The 16,227-nt window shown below is 32.7% G+C and overlaps 2 protein-coding genes, 1 long non-coding RNA gene and 1 pseudogene across 3 annotated transcripts; 2 read left to right on the top strand and 2 right to left on the bottom strand.

Moving 5' to 3' along the window:
- Positions 1 to 2,765: 2,765 nt before the first annotated feature.
- LOC120194812 lies at positions 2,766 to 3,412 on the bottom strand. The gene is made up of 4 exons (XR_005523006.1): positions 3,322 to 3,412; positions 3,134 to 3,174; positions 2,945 to 2,997; positions 2,766 to 2,839 (listed from the first exon to the last, which is right to left on the bottom strand). It is a non-coding gene; the product is annotated as an uncharacterized LOC120194812 (long non-coding RNA).
- Positions 3,413 to 3,489: 77 nt separating this feature from the next.
- LOC120194811 (COP1-interacting protein 7-like) lies at positions 3,490 to 4,179 on the bottom strand. Its single transcript, XM_039197004.1, has 2 exons — positions 3,930 to 4,179; positions 3,490 to 3,858 (listed from the first exon to the last, which is right to left on the bottom strand). Exons 1-2 carry the CDS (start codon positions 3,986 to 3,988, stop codon positions 3,678 to 3,680), a joined length of 240 nt encoding a protein of 79 aa, XP_039052935.1. The 5' UTR covers positions 3,989 to 4,179; the 3' UTR covers positions 3,490 to 3,677.
- A 7,098-nt stretch (positions 4,180 to 11,277) lies between these two features.
- Positions 11,278 to 11,953, top strand: LOC120194794 (annotated as a pseudogene).
- A 3,230-nt stretch (positions 11,954 to 15,183) lies between these two features.
- On the top strand, positions 15,184 to 15,903 carry LOC120194792. The gene has a single exon (XM_039196992.1). The coding sequence runs from the start codon at positions 15,184 to 15,186 to the stop codon at positions 15,901 to 15,903; it is 720 nt and encodes a 239-aa protein (XP_039052923.1).
- Positions 15,904 to 16,227: the final 324 nt, after the last annotated feature.

The raw sequence follows: 16,227 nt of genomic DNA, 5'->3' as shown, positions 1-16,227 counted from the left end.
CTTGCGGCCTTTTATGGGGAAATTTGTTGTAGTTTACTTCGATGATATCCTCGTTTATAGTCCGACATGGACTTCACACTTCGATCACCTCCGTGCTGTTTTTGAGATGCTGAAAACGGAGTGCTTGTTTGTCAATCAAAAGAAGTGTTCTTTCTTCACTACTTCTGTGACTTTTCTTGGTTTTGTTGTGTCTACTGATGGTGTTCATGCAGATCAGTCAAAAATAGATGCAGTCTTGGAGTGGCCCAGACCAAGAACATTACATGACATCCGAAGTTTCCATGGCTTGGCGTCTTTTTACCGTCGATTCATTAGAAATTTCAGTACTCTGATCGCCCCTATCACAGAGTGCCTCAAAGGGCGTGATTTCCAGTGGTCTGAGGAGGCAGAGGCCAGTTTTCAACTGGTCAAGCAGAAGATGACCGAGGCTCCAGTTTTGGCACTTCCAGATTTTGACAAAGTGTTCGAGGTAAATTGTGATGCATCTGGCGTTGGCATTGGTGGTGTTCTGAGTCAGGCAGGTCGTCCGGTTGCTTTTTTCAGTGAGAAGCTATCGGGATCAAAGAAAAATTATTCCACTTATGATCTGGAGTTCTATGCCATAGTTCAGTCCCTGAAGCATTGGCGTCACTACCTAGTACAGAAGGAGTTTATTCTGTTTACCGATCATGAGGCCTTGAAGTACATCAATGGCCAACACAAGCTGAGTAGACGTCATGCCAAGTGGGTAGCATACTTGCAAGAATTCACTTTTACGCTGAGGCACCAAGCAGGGAGTTTGAACCGCGTCGCAGATGCCCTGAGCCGTCGTACCTTACTTCTCACCACCATGAGTACTAAAGTTGCAGGATTTGAGACGTTCACAGATATGTATGCAGCTGATCCTTCCTTTGGAAGGATATTTCAGGAGGTAACTGAGGGTCACCGTCATGATTTTGTTTTGCATAATGGGTATCTGTTTCGTGGATTACAATTGTGCATTCCAGATTGTTCATTGAGGCAGCAAATTATAAGTGAACTCCATAATGAGGGACACTTTGGCCGAGATAAGACATTGGCCCTTATCTCTTCTGAATTTTATTGGCCCAAGTTGACTAGTGATGTGGCCCATTATGTGGACCGTTGTTATGTGTGCCAGCGATCTAAGGGAGTTCTCACCAATGCGGGATTGTACACTCCCTTACCTGTTCCTGAAGCTCCTTGGTTCGATGTCAGCATGGATTTTGTACTAGGCTTACCCCGCACCCAAAGGGCCTCTGATTCTATCTTTGTTGTGGTTGACAGGTTTTCCAAGATGGCTCATTTTGTAGCTTGCAGAAAGACTATGGATGCTGACCGGATTGCCCATCTCTATTTCAAGGAGATTGTGCGTTTACATGGTGTTCCTCGATCCATCACTTCAGATCGTGATACTAAGTTCATCAGTCATTTCTGGAAGAGCCTGTGGGGGAAACTGGGAACGCAGTTGAATTTCAGTAGCGCCTACCACCCCCAGACGGATGGCCAGACTGAGGTGGTGAACCGAAGTTTGGGAAACCTTTTAAGGTGTTTGGCAGGAACGAAGCCGAAGCAGTGGGATTTGGCATTGCCTCAGGCAGAATTTGCCTACAACAGATCAAAAAACAGAACCACAGGTTTAAGCCCATTTGAGATTGTCTATGGTCAGAACCCATCCGGGGTGTTGGACTTAGCCCCTATTCCACGTATAGGACGTTTCAGTCCTAAAGCAGATGAGATGGCAAAGTATCTTCGGGTATCCATGAGCAGGTGAAACAGACCATTCATGAGAGCAATACCAAGTACAAGACTCGGGTCGACAATCATCGTCGTCAGGTACTTTTTGATGTTGGTGATTTTGTTTGGGCTGTATTAACTCGTGATCGTTTTCCTGTTGGTGAGTATAATAAGCTTAAGGATCGGAAGATTGGACCTTGTGAGGTCGTGCAGAAGATCAATGATAATGCTTACAGGTTGCGACTTCCCAGTCACTTGAAGACTTCTGATGTCTTTAATGTGAAGCACCTGAGTCATTGTTTTGTGGATCCTGATGACACTACTCTGAACTCGAGGACGAGTTCTTTCCAACCCGGGGCGACTGATGCAGGGGATCTGAGACAGATGATGCTGAGCTGTCAGATTGCACGTTGATGGCGCTGAGATACCATGAGTTGGCAGATCAGCGCAAAGGCGGGAATTGATTGTGACATGTTCCTTATTGGGGTCGTTTTGAGTATGTTTCAGTCTTTTGGCCATAACTTTGGCTACAGGTGTCAGAATCGCGCATAAGACCCCAATCCGGAAAGCTCTTTTCGACGCGCACGCTCTCCACATTGAGCTACGCTCCATGTGGCCTTTTTTTCAACCTCAAATTCTGCCGTTTTCCCCTCCGAATCACTAGATTTAGTTATTTTTTACTATTTATGGTAATATTTCGATTGTTAATTAGGAAGTCAATTTAAATCCGATTTAGACCGGATTTTTGGGAGATTGCTTATTTTATTTCGAATTTCAATTTAGAGTGATTTTCGGGATTTTGCTATTTTTGGCAAAATTCGAATAAATACGATTTTTGCTATTTTTGGCAAAATTCGAATAAAGACGATTTTTTTAGCTATAACAGTCCGGCTTGTGGACTGCTTTTGACAGTTATTGATTTTATAATATTTTATTAAACCCTAGAGACTTTTTTTCTCTGGTTTTTGGGCGAATTTTCTCTTGTGAATCGTCTGTCGGAGCTAGCCTACAGGATAATCACTATTCTGTCTGGCGTCAATAAGTCATTGCTTGCTCTTTCCAGAGCAAGGCTTTTCGAGTTTCCAGTAGCCGTTGAAGTTGAACCCTAGTCACGAAAATGACCGAATTAATCAAATCAAGGGTATCCAATGCACTGGGAGTGAGACTTGGTATCACCAAAATTAGGTCATTCAAGGATAAAATTAGTTACTTGGAGTTCTCTTCCTGTTTAATCTCATCTTTTGTCTTGAGTTCACCCTTCGCCTGGTGATAAACATACGCAAGAGAATAATATCAAACACTTGAAAAACAGAAGATGTGAATTTCTTTGGTGTGCGGGGCGGGGGGGAGATCACATTGAGTTTATGAATTATTCAAAAAAAAAACGTAAAAGGAATACCTTTGTCAAATCAGTTGACTTCTTTGTATGACCATTTGCATCTGACCCATATGACAAAAACAAATCAATTAGGAGTTCCATTGCAGATTTTTTAAACTAAACTGATATGCAGTTCTTATTTTAAACCAACAAATAGAATTGTGCAAAATGGAACTTTTGGTAGCAAAAATTGAAGTCATTGAGCATACCTTCCTCCTGTCTACCATTGGCATTAGCTTGAATTGATCTCTCAATTTTCAAGATTTCTGTTTCTATGGTGACAAACCTTTCGAGAACTGCTGGTGTACTAAACGAAGCGCACAAATCTACAAAACAAGCAACAACAAAAAAATATTAGTCTAAAAGTAGACTGAATTCCCAGATGGTTGGCCAAGACTTGAGTTTTGTAGTTGAATTAGCATCGAAATGGATTTTGTTCATACAAAGAAATCTAAGAATAAATGTATAGATAAGAATTTTGGGGCAGACAGAAATCAGATCAATAAACTATGCTACTCATTGCAAATTAAATTTCAACTCGAATGAATCAGGAGTGAGTAGCGAATTACCTCTCAAAAGTAGCTTTGGTGAACCAGAGTGTACCAGGAGCAGGTGGCTGCAAAGTAATCGAATACCCACCTTGTGAAATCTCATCTCTTGCAAATTTGAGATGACTAATGAAGGGTTCAAAAAGCCCAGAATCAAGTTTCTCATTCTTTCCTTCGTAGAAGAGCACCAGATCAAATCTTCAACAACAACAAAAGACTCAGTTCAGTTCTTTCATTATAAGAAAGTGCAAATATCAATCGTAGCTTACCTAGTTCGAGTTGGAGTGAGTTGAAATAAAGCGTGATCAAGGATAGTACTTGAGTCCATTGATAGAGAAATTCAAACAAAAAGCATAGCAATGATATTCTTGAAGTAAAGTCCAACCTTCTTTGGGTTTGGTTTTGGTGTTTATTGGGAAAGTATTGGACAAAGTGCAAAGCTTGAAGTGAAGAGTTAATGAAAGTGCTGGTCATAATCGTCGAAGAAGTAGATTTTGTTTGAAAAGATGAACAACCGTAAATGAACGTGAATGAAAGAGAAAGGTGGATGGAAAGCCAGCCGAAGATGATGAAGTTTTGCACGTGCACAGATTGATTGGAACGTGAAACGCCTACAAGTAATTCATCAATATTTTCTTTTAAGCCCCACAAAATTACTACAACTTTTTTAGTGATTATGTTATCATAATCAATGAGTTCAGATAATCTTATTCAATTACAGTTGGAAAAAGAGTGAATTTTATTAATAGATTTAATTTTTATATTAAATTTATATTCTTTTTATATTACAAATTAAAAAAAATTAATTTGAATATTAGTAGGATAATTATTATTTTAAATATGTTAAATTCAAATGTATTTGCTATCTATTTAATTTTAAAAATTAATTATATACTATTAAATATTTTCAATTAAAATAATATTTATTTAAGTTTAAATAATAAAAAATTGTTTATATCTTTTGAATATTTCAAATTAAAAGATATTATTATCTTTTTAAATTTGAATATTAAAAAATATATGTTTGACTAAATTTCTCTTAAAAATCTCCTATAAATATTTAGTTAACCTGTTGGGTTTTTCATATCTCACACTTTAAGAACTTTTACTTTTCTTTAAAAAATATTTTCTCTCGTTCTCTAGTTTTCCAGTAATAGGCAAAGGCAAGAAATAGTTTGTGATCTCGAATCGAGTTGTTGTATCTTAGGAGACAGATAACCAAAAGATCTTGAACACCTAAGGAGTCGCCAAAAATCTATCAATATGCAAACGATCTCGAATCGAGTTGTTGTATTTAAGGAGACAGGTGACCAAAAGATCTTGAACACGTAAGGAGTCTCCGAAAATCTATCTCAAGAAAATTGTTTTCGATCAAAAAATTAAAATAAAAAAGTATTTTTCTTTCTATTTATTTTACTTTAATTTTTAAAGAAGTTGAATTTCTTCTATTTATTTTCTCAATTTCAATTTTTATCTTGGATTGTTATATTAGGTAACAATTACTACATATTAAAAGATTTTAAATATTCTGGTAAACTATCAAGATGGTCACTTCATTTTAAGACACTTATATTTTGGTCACACACAAAAATTCTCTCAATTTAATCGTCGTCGTTAGAGAAATTGTTCATTTCATTCGTCTAACCGTTAATTTCCTTATTTTTATTTTCTATGCATATATTTTCTTATTTTGGGTGTTATTGATATTTGAATTTATTTTATAGGTATCGACTTGACATAAAAATCATTGGGTAACTTAGCTATCGTTTTCTATTAAATCAATGTTTTTCTATATTATGTTATTTCATATAATTTTTAAAAGCTTTAGAGATTACTGTTTTATTAAAAGTTGTTGATATTTTATTTTTTTTAAAACCGTAATATTAGTCTCATTTAGCCAGAAAATTTCCAACGGGACAATATGGGTAGGTAGAATTTGCTTGGAGCCAACTGTGAGACAGCTAGATATCAAAGCTGAGCTGGAAGTTGTAACATTTTGGTGTTAGTAAAGATTTAAGATCCACTCTCCCTGTTATATTATTGATTTATGGTACATGATGTCCGACCAATCAAACATCATATAGTTTATAAAGAAACATAAATATATCATTTCCAATTGCAGCTTTCCCTTGGAATAATGCAAACTATAATGAGATTCTTCATCACAATATATCTTCTTCCCCTACAATTTCACCAATATTGCCATTAACCATCAACGGCGTGCTTTTAGTAAGTTCCAATCGAGGAAAGTTTATGGACAACTTTAGGGTCGTGACTAGACTTTCACAGATGAGAAAATCGGTACCATCATTTTTCCTTCTTGTTTCTTCTGCTGACCAACCAAAGCAAGACAAATGGGGTGACATGCTAAATCAAATTTTCATTTATCAGGCCAAAGACTAGTTGGGAAAGATGACGTGGATGAGACACTAAATTCTTTAAGTAACGTTAAAGGTTCGAATCTTGACGTTTGTAAATGGAGTAAACTAGATTGGGAGAGTCATCCCACCTCTACAATACCCTATTTGGATTGTCGATCAACATATCGAATATCAGTGATTAATTAAAAAATACAAGTTTAATTAGATTTCAACATTTTGGAGTTCTTACATATGACCACAAAAGTTGGGCTAAACAGCAACTACTAAGTCTCAGATTTGCTGTCAGTAAGGAGGACCGAATCAAACCCAATACTATTTTTCACTTTCCAAAATCAGTTCATCTTTCATCTAGGTTATAACCTTGTCATCCATTCAATTTATTTGTGTTCTATATCTGTATTCATTCACCGCGTCTCAATTTAATCCCACTAATTTATTATTTAGATAATAAAATAAAGGGTAAATTATGTGTTAGTCACCCCATTATTTCCGCAGTTAAGTTTTAGTCACTCAATTATTTAGAAAACGTGTTATAAAAGCAGAGAAAAACGTGCCGTAATAACATATTTATTAAAAACTAAAAATCGAAAGGGAAACAAAGATGTAATATAAGAAAGGGTAAATTATACCGATGGTCAATAATATTTGAGTGAGTTTTTGTTTTCCCCACTAGAGTTTCAAAACTAAATAATTAGTTACTAACGTTATCGATTTGTAACAAAACTGTCACTACAGTTATCAATTTGTAACAAAATGGTCACTTCACCTTTATCTCTGTTAAATTGATGATGTGGCACCGTTAATAAAAAATGTTAACATTTAGTTTTACCCCTAAACTATTACTAAAAATAGGTCCTTAAATAATGATTTTATATCTAGTTTATGCCAAAAGCTTTCTAATTTTTAGTTTTCTTTAAACACCCCACCGTCTCAATTATATTCTAACCACTTTTCTTACAAAACGAGAACCACACTTAAACAAACTCTCGTTTGTCTTTAAATATTCTAACCACTTTCCTTACGAAATGAAAACCATCCCAAAAGCATTATTTTTTACATTAAAATTAATTGAATATATGGCATTAAATACTCGTGTATTTGTCTTTAATGGAAAAACTTCATTTATCTATGTAGTGTGGTTTTCGTATTGTAAGAAATGTGGTTCGAATATAGTTGTGGTGGTGGGGTGTTTGAAAAAAATTATAAATTTGAAAAAATTTAGGATAAATTAGATTATAAAATCATTGCTTAAGGACTTATTTGATGTTTTAGCAACAGTTTAGGGGTAAAACTAAATATTAACATTTTTATTAACTTTGCCACATCATCAATTTAATGGAGGTAACAATGGAGTGATCATTTTGTTACAAATCGATAACGTTAGTGACTATTTATTACAAATCGTTAATGTTAATGACTAATTTGTTATTTTTAAAACTTCAATGGGGAAATAAAAACTTACTCAAATATTAGTGACTACTGATGTATTTTACCCTATAAGAAACAGTAACGACGGTCGACCAACACTAAGATTAACAATGTTACCGGTCAAACAAAAATAGAAAAGAAATCAACGGCACATAGAGAAACATAAGGGGAAAAGGATTTATTTTATCTTTTAAACGCAGTAGTTTTTGAAGTTTATGAATAGCTTTAAACAATAAAATTGGATAATTTGGAACTATAAGGTCCAACTCTTTATATTTTTTCCTTAAAATGTGACTTTTTCTATCACATATACGTTATGTTTAATTTTGCCAATTAAATCATAAAAGTAGCTTTATTTTTTAAAACATATATAACAATATACGTACTCCAAACAAAAAAAATCCAATTTTTGGGCAATTCAATTCCAAGTCTAAATTGAATTATTCAACATGTTTTGAATTATCCCCCTTTGGAGGCAATTTTCCTTCGGCTTAATGGGAAACCAGAGAGTACCCGTCCCAAATTAAGGGCTATGCACTTTGATTGCGTCGCTGTTTACCGTTGTGAAGGAAGGTCTTAATTATGGTCTTATTTGAATACAGAAACTGGTCATAAATACTTTCAATTCAACACTCTGGACCTAATTATAAACGTACAACCAAATATTAACTATATTTATTTTTAAATAATTTTAATGAGCTTACATTTTTAACTCAAAAATATTTCATAGTAAATGTCAATGAGATTTTAATTTAACGATAACAAATATATTTTCGGGAACTTTAAAATCTCATATTTAAATTCTATTACGTGTAAGTTTAATTTATCTCTAAATTTATTTTGATGAATTAGTTTGATTTGAGTTAATTATTCTTTTATATATGCATATTATCATATATATATATATATATATATGTACTGACGGTAACGATAATATTTTTTTACAAGCATCATTAAAATCAGGACAAATGTGTCATTTACTTTTTTTTCTTTTCAAATTCATAAATATATATAGAATACAGTTAATTGTTAATTACTTATTCAATTCTTTTTTTTAATGATGGTTCTAATTAAAATTGTTAATAAAATTATAAGTTGTAACTTAAAGAAGTTTGATAATATATAATTAAGAATTACTAAACTTTTGTGCATATTTGTGTTTCTAACTATTTACTGTTTTTTTTTAAAATTTAATTATCTTAATAATACATGCATGTATGATAATTCACGGTTAGACTCAAGGGGGTATTTGGATGGGGGAATGTGGGATTCTTATGAGAATGGAATCCACATTCCCCCGTTTGGTTAATCCGGTAATTTTATTCCCGGTAATGTAAGATTACCAATAGTAGATTTTTTGTGATATATTACCGGGAATGTCATTACCTCCATTTCCTTAGGTATTATTGGATTACCGATGTTTTGGACTAAAATACCCTTAATTTTTTTTTTCAAAAATATCATTCTTCTGTCATTGAATAATAAAAATTCTACGAAAGTTAAATTACAAATTTATCCTTAAACTATTTTAGATTTACAAAAAAATCTATAATTAAAATTTTATATGAAGTTCAGGGGTTAAAATAACATTTTACCCTTTCATTAAACCTTTTTATATTTTCAATTTTGTAAAAAAATTATATAAATTTTATGAATTTAAATTTTTTAAAGAAAATATATAAATGTTTTCCAACTTGTTAAAAAAACAAATATATAATAAGGACAATTTGGTCAAATATACATTCCAATAATCTTTTATTACTTTAACCAAACACGGTAATCTTACATTCCTGCTAAGTCAACCAAACACAAATACAACATTCCCAGTAATCTTATTCCCTGTTAATCTTACATTCCCATTGGTAATCTTACATTCCGTGAACCAAACGCACCCTAAGGGTGTTCTGAAAATCGAGCAGCTGATTTTTTGGTTACTCATATTTTCGGAGTACTCTCTCTTTCTCAAATAAAAAAAATTGAAAAATAAAAGAAATATAATTAAATTTAAAATATTTTTTTATAAATCTGAGGTAAATACAAGTCAATATATGTTTTAAAGACTCTCAATCATTTGAAAATGAACGTTTATACCCTTGACATTTGCGCTGCTCAAACTCGAGGCCCGAATAACAAGTCCCTAAGCTACTAAGGTCGCTTGGTTTGGGCAATTTAAAATATTTGAATTTAAAAGAACTAATTTGAGGAATAATTTAGATTTTTAGGGTGAAATAATTAAGAAATTAATAATTTAGAATTTTATTGTTAATTTAAGAAATTAAGAAATTATAATGCTAGAGTGAAATAATTTAGGAATTAAGAATAAAAAATCTAATATAAAATAAAAATATATAAAAAATTGGGTACCTGATTAAAAGATATTTTGTGACTCGGTTCCGATTCAAAAACCCCAAAAAAAAATAATGGATGAAGTACCTAACCCAGAAAACCGAATACTTTGATTATGGATACTTAAATTTTTAACTAGATTGACGAGTCTATAAATCGGACATTTTAAAACACCCTGCTTAAGATAATTAACCGAATCTTCAAACTCATCATATAATAAATATAAAGTTTCATTCAATACTGAAATCAATTTAATAAAAAAAAAAAAACTCAAATCGATGAATGAAACATCGAGGAGATCATTAATGGGATATGTAAATATAAAATTAGGGTATCATCAAGGGTATCAAAATCTTTAATTTAAGAACAATTAGATGATAAATTAGGGAAGTGATGCAAGTTATTCTTCATTTATTCCTTGAGAGTTCCAATGTCTTTGCAAAATGGTAATGGCGGCTGGGCGGCTGAAACAAATTCACTGGAAACTTAAACACCGCCCCTATTCTTTTAATGAAAAGAAATGTGAAAGTGCTTAGAAATGAAGAATAAGAATAGAAAACATATGAATGTGCTGTTCATTTTTCTTCTCAAAGTCCGCCCTTTGATTTTGTTGAGATGATTTCAGTGTCTAATCTGTTGGTTTTATCGATTTATAGATCCCTTCATTGCATAACCTGGTAGACCACGTACGAGAGATTGGGTCTTGTACAACTTATGCATGTGTTGTGTGATAAGCTTAATCGTTGTTATCTTATATTCCATGGGATCTATATTTAAAACTTTGGGTTAACATTTTCTTGTGATATGTAGTGCGATGTATCGTTATCATCGTTGTTTTATTATCTTTTTCATTCTAGAAATTTGGGTTTAACACCAAACAAAAAAGAAAAGAAAAAAATGAAACATCTATTCTACGTATCTAATTTTATTGACCACATCACGATGGACATAAAAAAGGAGTCACCACCATTAATATTTTGATTTGATGATATAACATATGATATTTCTTTAATAATTTAAGAACATGTAATATTTCATAAAAATATCATATGTGCGCATGCTGTCAAACACAAACTAAATAGAAATTAATATTAAATAGACGTGTTTGAAGGGTTAAGCAAAGCAGAAAAGAAGCGTTGACGAGAAGCGATTAAGGCTTTTGTTTTTCCTCCCTTTGATTTTCATCTTTGTTTGCATGCTGTCAAACACAAACCCGAGAATTCTAAAAGTTCTTCTCTTGAAAATCAAATCCGAGCCGTTAAGCAGATCCCATCGCAGCTTTTTTAACCTATAAAACATCTCCCAGCGTCTTTGTCCCGCTCAAGCTCTCTCCAACCCCAGACAACTTCCAAACAAAAACAAAAATCAGATACACTTGGAAATCAATATGTGTAGCTTTGAATAAATATATATATTTTTTTCTCCTATCTCTGTGCTTTCATTTTAGCTTATCCAAGGAGCCATGCAGCTGCGTGGTGCTTCATCTGCCAAGAGCTTGTATCGTAAAATCCTTAAACCCAATACCCGAATCCATGCAGCTACTAAATCCCCATGCGATATCTTTATTAACCATCGAGGAATTGATACGAAGAAAAACATTGCAGGCTTGCTCGATGATCATTTTACAGGATGGGATTAAGGCCCTTCCTGGATAGCAGAAACATGCAGCCCGGTGACAGATTATACGAGAAAATCAATCCGGCGATTCGCAATTGTAAAATCGGCGTCGCAGTCTTTTCTCCCAATTATTGCGATTCACACTTTTGCCTCCACGAGCTTGCTCTTCTTATGGAGAGTAAGAAAAGGGTTATACCCATATTTTGCGATGTGAAACCATCTCAGCTTCGGGTTATGGATTACGGGACGAGTTCGGCCAAGGAGCTGCAAAGGTTTAGCTGGGCTCTTGAGGAGGCAAAACACACTGTTGGACTCACATTTGACACTTTAACAGGGTACGAATTACCATTTTTTTTCTTTTGCTATAATTGATATAATAATCGTGAAGATTCAAATATATATATTTTTTAATATGCAGGGACTGGTCGCAGTTCTTGAATACTGCAACCGATGCCGTCATTAAGAATTTGGCGGAGTTGGAAGCTGGAAATTCAAGCAAGAATTGTGCAGCGTCGTCGTGAATGAAAATGAAGATTCTTTATTTGTTAAAGCTTATAGGGTTTTGCCTTTAACCCTAAGGTTTTCTTTAATAATATATTCCTCAATTCAACCATTTTTTTAGTATATATAGGAAGAAGTGAAACCAAAAATTTCTTCCGAAACACTCGGTGGGAATACCTCCATATAAAGTTGTGGGATTTTATGTATTTTCCTTTTCTATCTCCCTACATTGTCAATAAGTGTAGATATAGATGTAAAATTCAAGAAATGTCGTAATATATCGCACAGACGGGACTAATATTCTTTTGTAACAAGGCGAAGATTCAAAAATTTGCTTTCTTTTGTATATATAATATAGGTTCACCATTAGAGTTAGACCTTGTATGGAAAGAAGAGAAGATGCACAATCTTCGTTTATATAAAAAAAATTGATCTGGTATAGAATTTTCTAGACTCGGTTTAGATGTTATGATAAAAATTCAGAGACCACATTAATTTGATTTAACAAAATCATGAACTTTCAAATTATAGCATGCATTGTCAGAATACCGATGTAAACCCATAAATAAACATAAGAGTTCATAAAATATAACATACTTCTTTGAATATTGGTACTATTTTTGCTTACTGAAATCTGAACACACTTGAAAACAATAAGCATTATCTGTACTGCCATGAGAGTATCGATATTTCTCTTACCTTTGGTATTGATACTGCAAGAACAGTATCGGTACTATTCAGGCGGTATCGATCCTGTAAGAACAATATCGTGTACAATTCAGGAGGTATCGATCCTGTAAGAACAATATCGGTACTGTTTACCCAAAAAAGATGTTTTGTGTTCAAATTCAAGTTTCATGGACTTTGAATTATTTTTTAAAACTTTAAATAAATTCAACAAAATCAAAAAAAAATTACCCTTAAATTTGTTATATCAAAATAGGTTCAACATTACCCGTATATGTGTGTGCTGGGTGGGTGGGTGTGCACACGCTTGTGTGCATGTGTGAGTGTGTATGTGAAAATATTATAAATTATTTTTTATATCATCAAAATCTTTAAAATTTAAATATATCATAATATTTTTTGAAGTCACAAATAAATGATATAATTACTTCTATTTCAATCAGTCAAATTTATTATCACTCTTATTTTAATTACTAAAATTTAAAAAAAATTATTCATTGAAATTTAGAGTTACTCCTCTCTCGACCATTTGAGCATTAAGTTAAAATAAAAGCATATTATATTAACATTTTTTAATGTGGATTAGTTTTTACTTACATGGTATCCACGTGTCATCTATGTTATTTTTTTTAACTTTATCTTCTTCTTTTAAATGTGAAAATTTACTCTCAAACACCATTGCAACCCAATTTCTCTAGTCAACAAACTTCTACTTTTATCTAAAATATATATTATTTTAAATGAATTATATATCATTAATATAACAAATATTTATCCTAGAAGTGAAATAACACTTCAAATATAATTTCTATCAATTGAAATGAGTTACTCTATAATCATTTACCATGATATTTTTAAAATTTCCATCCTCACTCACTCTACGTCATTGAAGCATAATACAAAAAAAAATTATCTAAAAAGATTATAATTTATAAATTTGAAAATACTTATATTATTGATGTATCGACGTCAACGATTATTTTTTAACGTTAACTGAAGAAGATCTATTAGCATTGACTTTGAGGGGTAGAAAACGTTGGTGATTTAGATGTATCACATGCTTGTTTGATGGCAATTCTATTGCTAAGAAATTATAGGGGATATTTCCCTGAGAGTTTTGACGATGGCTTCTAGAATCCATTGTAAATAGCTAAATACATCGAAGATTCTAATTATTTTATTTTGCCTACATTAACGGTATTTTAATATCTTTTAATAGTCGATTTTATGCTAATATTTGTTTAAAAAATTCAGTTATTGACAATAATAATACGCACATATTTATAAATATATTATTTGAACACAAAATTTCTGATAAAATTAGGAAGGTGGCCATCTCGTACATGTTAAAGATCCCTGTCTTCTCATTAACCTATTAAATATTAGACTAAAATCTAATTCATTCTTTTATTTTCTTTTAATTACTGAGGAATGGCTATCAGCTAAGAACAACTAGTAATGGTCTGCATACCCCGACAATCCCGCTGAATTAAATCCATAAAAGAAGCCGGTGGAACTTGATAAACATGAAGGTCTCCAGAGTGATTCCATGCAAGCTTGACTAAACCATCGGCTACTCGATTTTGTTCCCGAGGAGCATGCGTAAAACTCACCTCCCAGTGTTGAGCCACCGATCGCTGATTAAATTTGGGTATATAAACACTGATTACTTTCTAATGCATTGATCGTTATTACATAAATGTATGGAATTAGGGTATATAAATCATATTTATGAACAATGATGATTAAATTTATATCGAATAATAATAAATGAAAATAGTAAATGAGAGCTTGACATGACCAAAAGTGAAAAAGTAGTTAATTACTCTAAATAATATAAACACTAGAAGACTGCAGCTTAAAAGGGTTTCACTGTAAGAAAATTCAAAGTCAAATATCAAGAAAATGGAAGTAACTTTAGAGTGCTGTGGTGGTCTCAAGCATCTACTAACTATTTCTGAAAAATACTAATCAATCAAATAAAGAACGAGTGGGTACATGTTGAGACTTATTCAAAAATCACAAATATTTTATATTTAGGGGGTTAAAGTCACATTTATTTATTATTAATGCTTTGAAAAATAATAGAAAAAATAATGGATTAGAAATTAATTAAATCTTTTAACAAAACAAATTTAATTACCATTTATAATCATGAGTTATATCTTTGATTTAAAGATTTGAAAAAAATCTTAATCTAAACACTATAACATTATAAAAATTAGTTTCAATGATTAATCAAAATAATTAATTTATAAGTTAATAAATGTCGATTTTAAATAATATGTCTGATTAATTAGAAAAAAAAAAATATTAAATCATCACTTTATGTTAACTTTAGATTTTTAAAGATTATAAAGTATTTCTCTTGCATTTTTCTATTTTTAATGATATATTTTCAAACATACTATATTCATATATCCACAAATTAGAGAACGCAATATCTCTCTCTCTAGAAGTCGCAGTTTTGCCCCTATGCAGGAAGAGTCTTCGCCATCACCGAGGTGACCCAGGCGGTGGAAGAAGGAGGAAAGTGGAACGAAAGTTCAAAAGAATCTGAACAATGGAAGGGGAGAACGCCCCTGAAGAAGAAATTCAAAGAAAATCATGGAAGGATACCGTATTAAGCCCCTCTCTTTTACCGGGTAATCTTCGATTCCTGATCGAAGTTGAAGAGGAAGATTCGGATGAGGAGGAAGATTGTGAAGGGAACGATATACCGACAATCAAGATTCCCCAAGAATTAAAAGAAAAAATGAGAAAACCTTGGAGAAAAACGCTCATTATCAAGATTTTGGGTAGAACGGTAGCTTACAAAACCCTTATCAACAGGGTGACAAATCTATGGAAATTAGAGGGTGAGTTCGAGTGTATTGATCTTAGCTATGGGTTTTATGCAATCAAATTCCAGAACATGGTGGATAGAGCAAAGGTTTTAATGGAAGGCCCTTGGAAGATAATGGATCACTACATCACGGTTCAAAGATGGCGCCCTAATTTCGTAGTAGCAAGTGCAAGTATTCCCTCCACGGCAGTTTGGATACATATCCCTGGACTTCCAATTGAATATTTTAAAGAAAGTGTTTTATGTAATTTAGGAAGATTAGTTGGTAAACCCCTGAAAATCGATTATCATATTGCTTGGTCAACAAGAGGACGTTTCGCTAGAATATGTGTTGAAATTGATCTCAATACTCCCCTGTTGTCGAAAGTGCATATAGGGAATAGAGTTTACAATATTGAATATGAGGATTGCATTCAATTTGTTTCAAGTGTGGTGTAGTAGGGTCATAGAGCCACAGACTGTCTTGTTAATCAGATGGAGAACCCCAGTACTAAGGAAACGAAAAAAGAAACAAAAAACCAAGATCAACAAGATTTGTAAGAAGAAGAAGACAACGAGAATATTCAACATGAAGAGAAGGAGGTAGCCTAGGAAAGATATGGTCCTTGGATGTTGGTTCAAAGGAGACAACGCGAATCTAGATTAAATCAGAGGAATCAAAGAATCAGGAATCAAGAATTACACCATGATAACAAGTTTGAAAGATTGAACACTATTGATGAGGAAGAACCCAACATAATAAAAAGATATAAACCGACCTCA

Source organism: Hibiscus syriacus, unplaced genomic scaffold (genome assembly GCF_006381635.1).
Source record: "Hibiscus syriacus cultivar Baekdansim isolate YM2019G1 unplaced genomic scaffold, ASM638163v2 tig00117001_pilon, whole genome shotgun sequence".
Lineage (NCBI taxonomy): Eukaryota > Viridiplantae > Streptophyta > Magnoliopsida > Malvales > Malvaceae > Hibiscus > Hibiscus syriacus.
This window is presented reverse-complemented; position numbering and strand designations above follow the sequence as displayed.

Bases quoted from the DNA above. Each gene is read 5' to 3' on its own strand.
- LOC120194811 (XM_039197004.1), bottom strand. From the start codon at position 3,988: ATGGACTCAAGTACTATCCTTGATCACGCTTTATTTCAACTCACTCCA. The intron at 3,859-3,929 runs GTAAGCTACGAT...TTGTTGTTGAAG, and splicing joins CTCACTCCAACTCGAACTAG to ATTTGATCTGGTGCTCTTCT.
- LOC120194792 (XM_039196992.1), top strand. From the start codon at position 15,184: ATGGAAGGGGAGAACGCCCCTGAAGAAGAAATTCAAAGAAAATCATGG.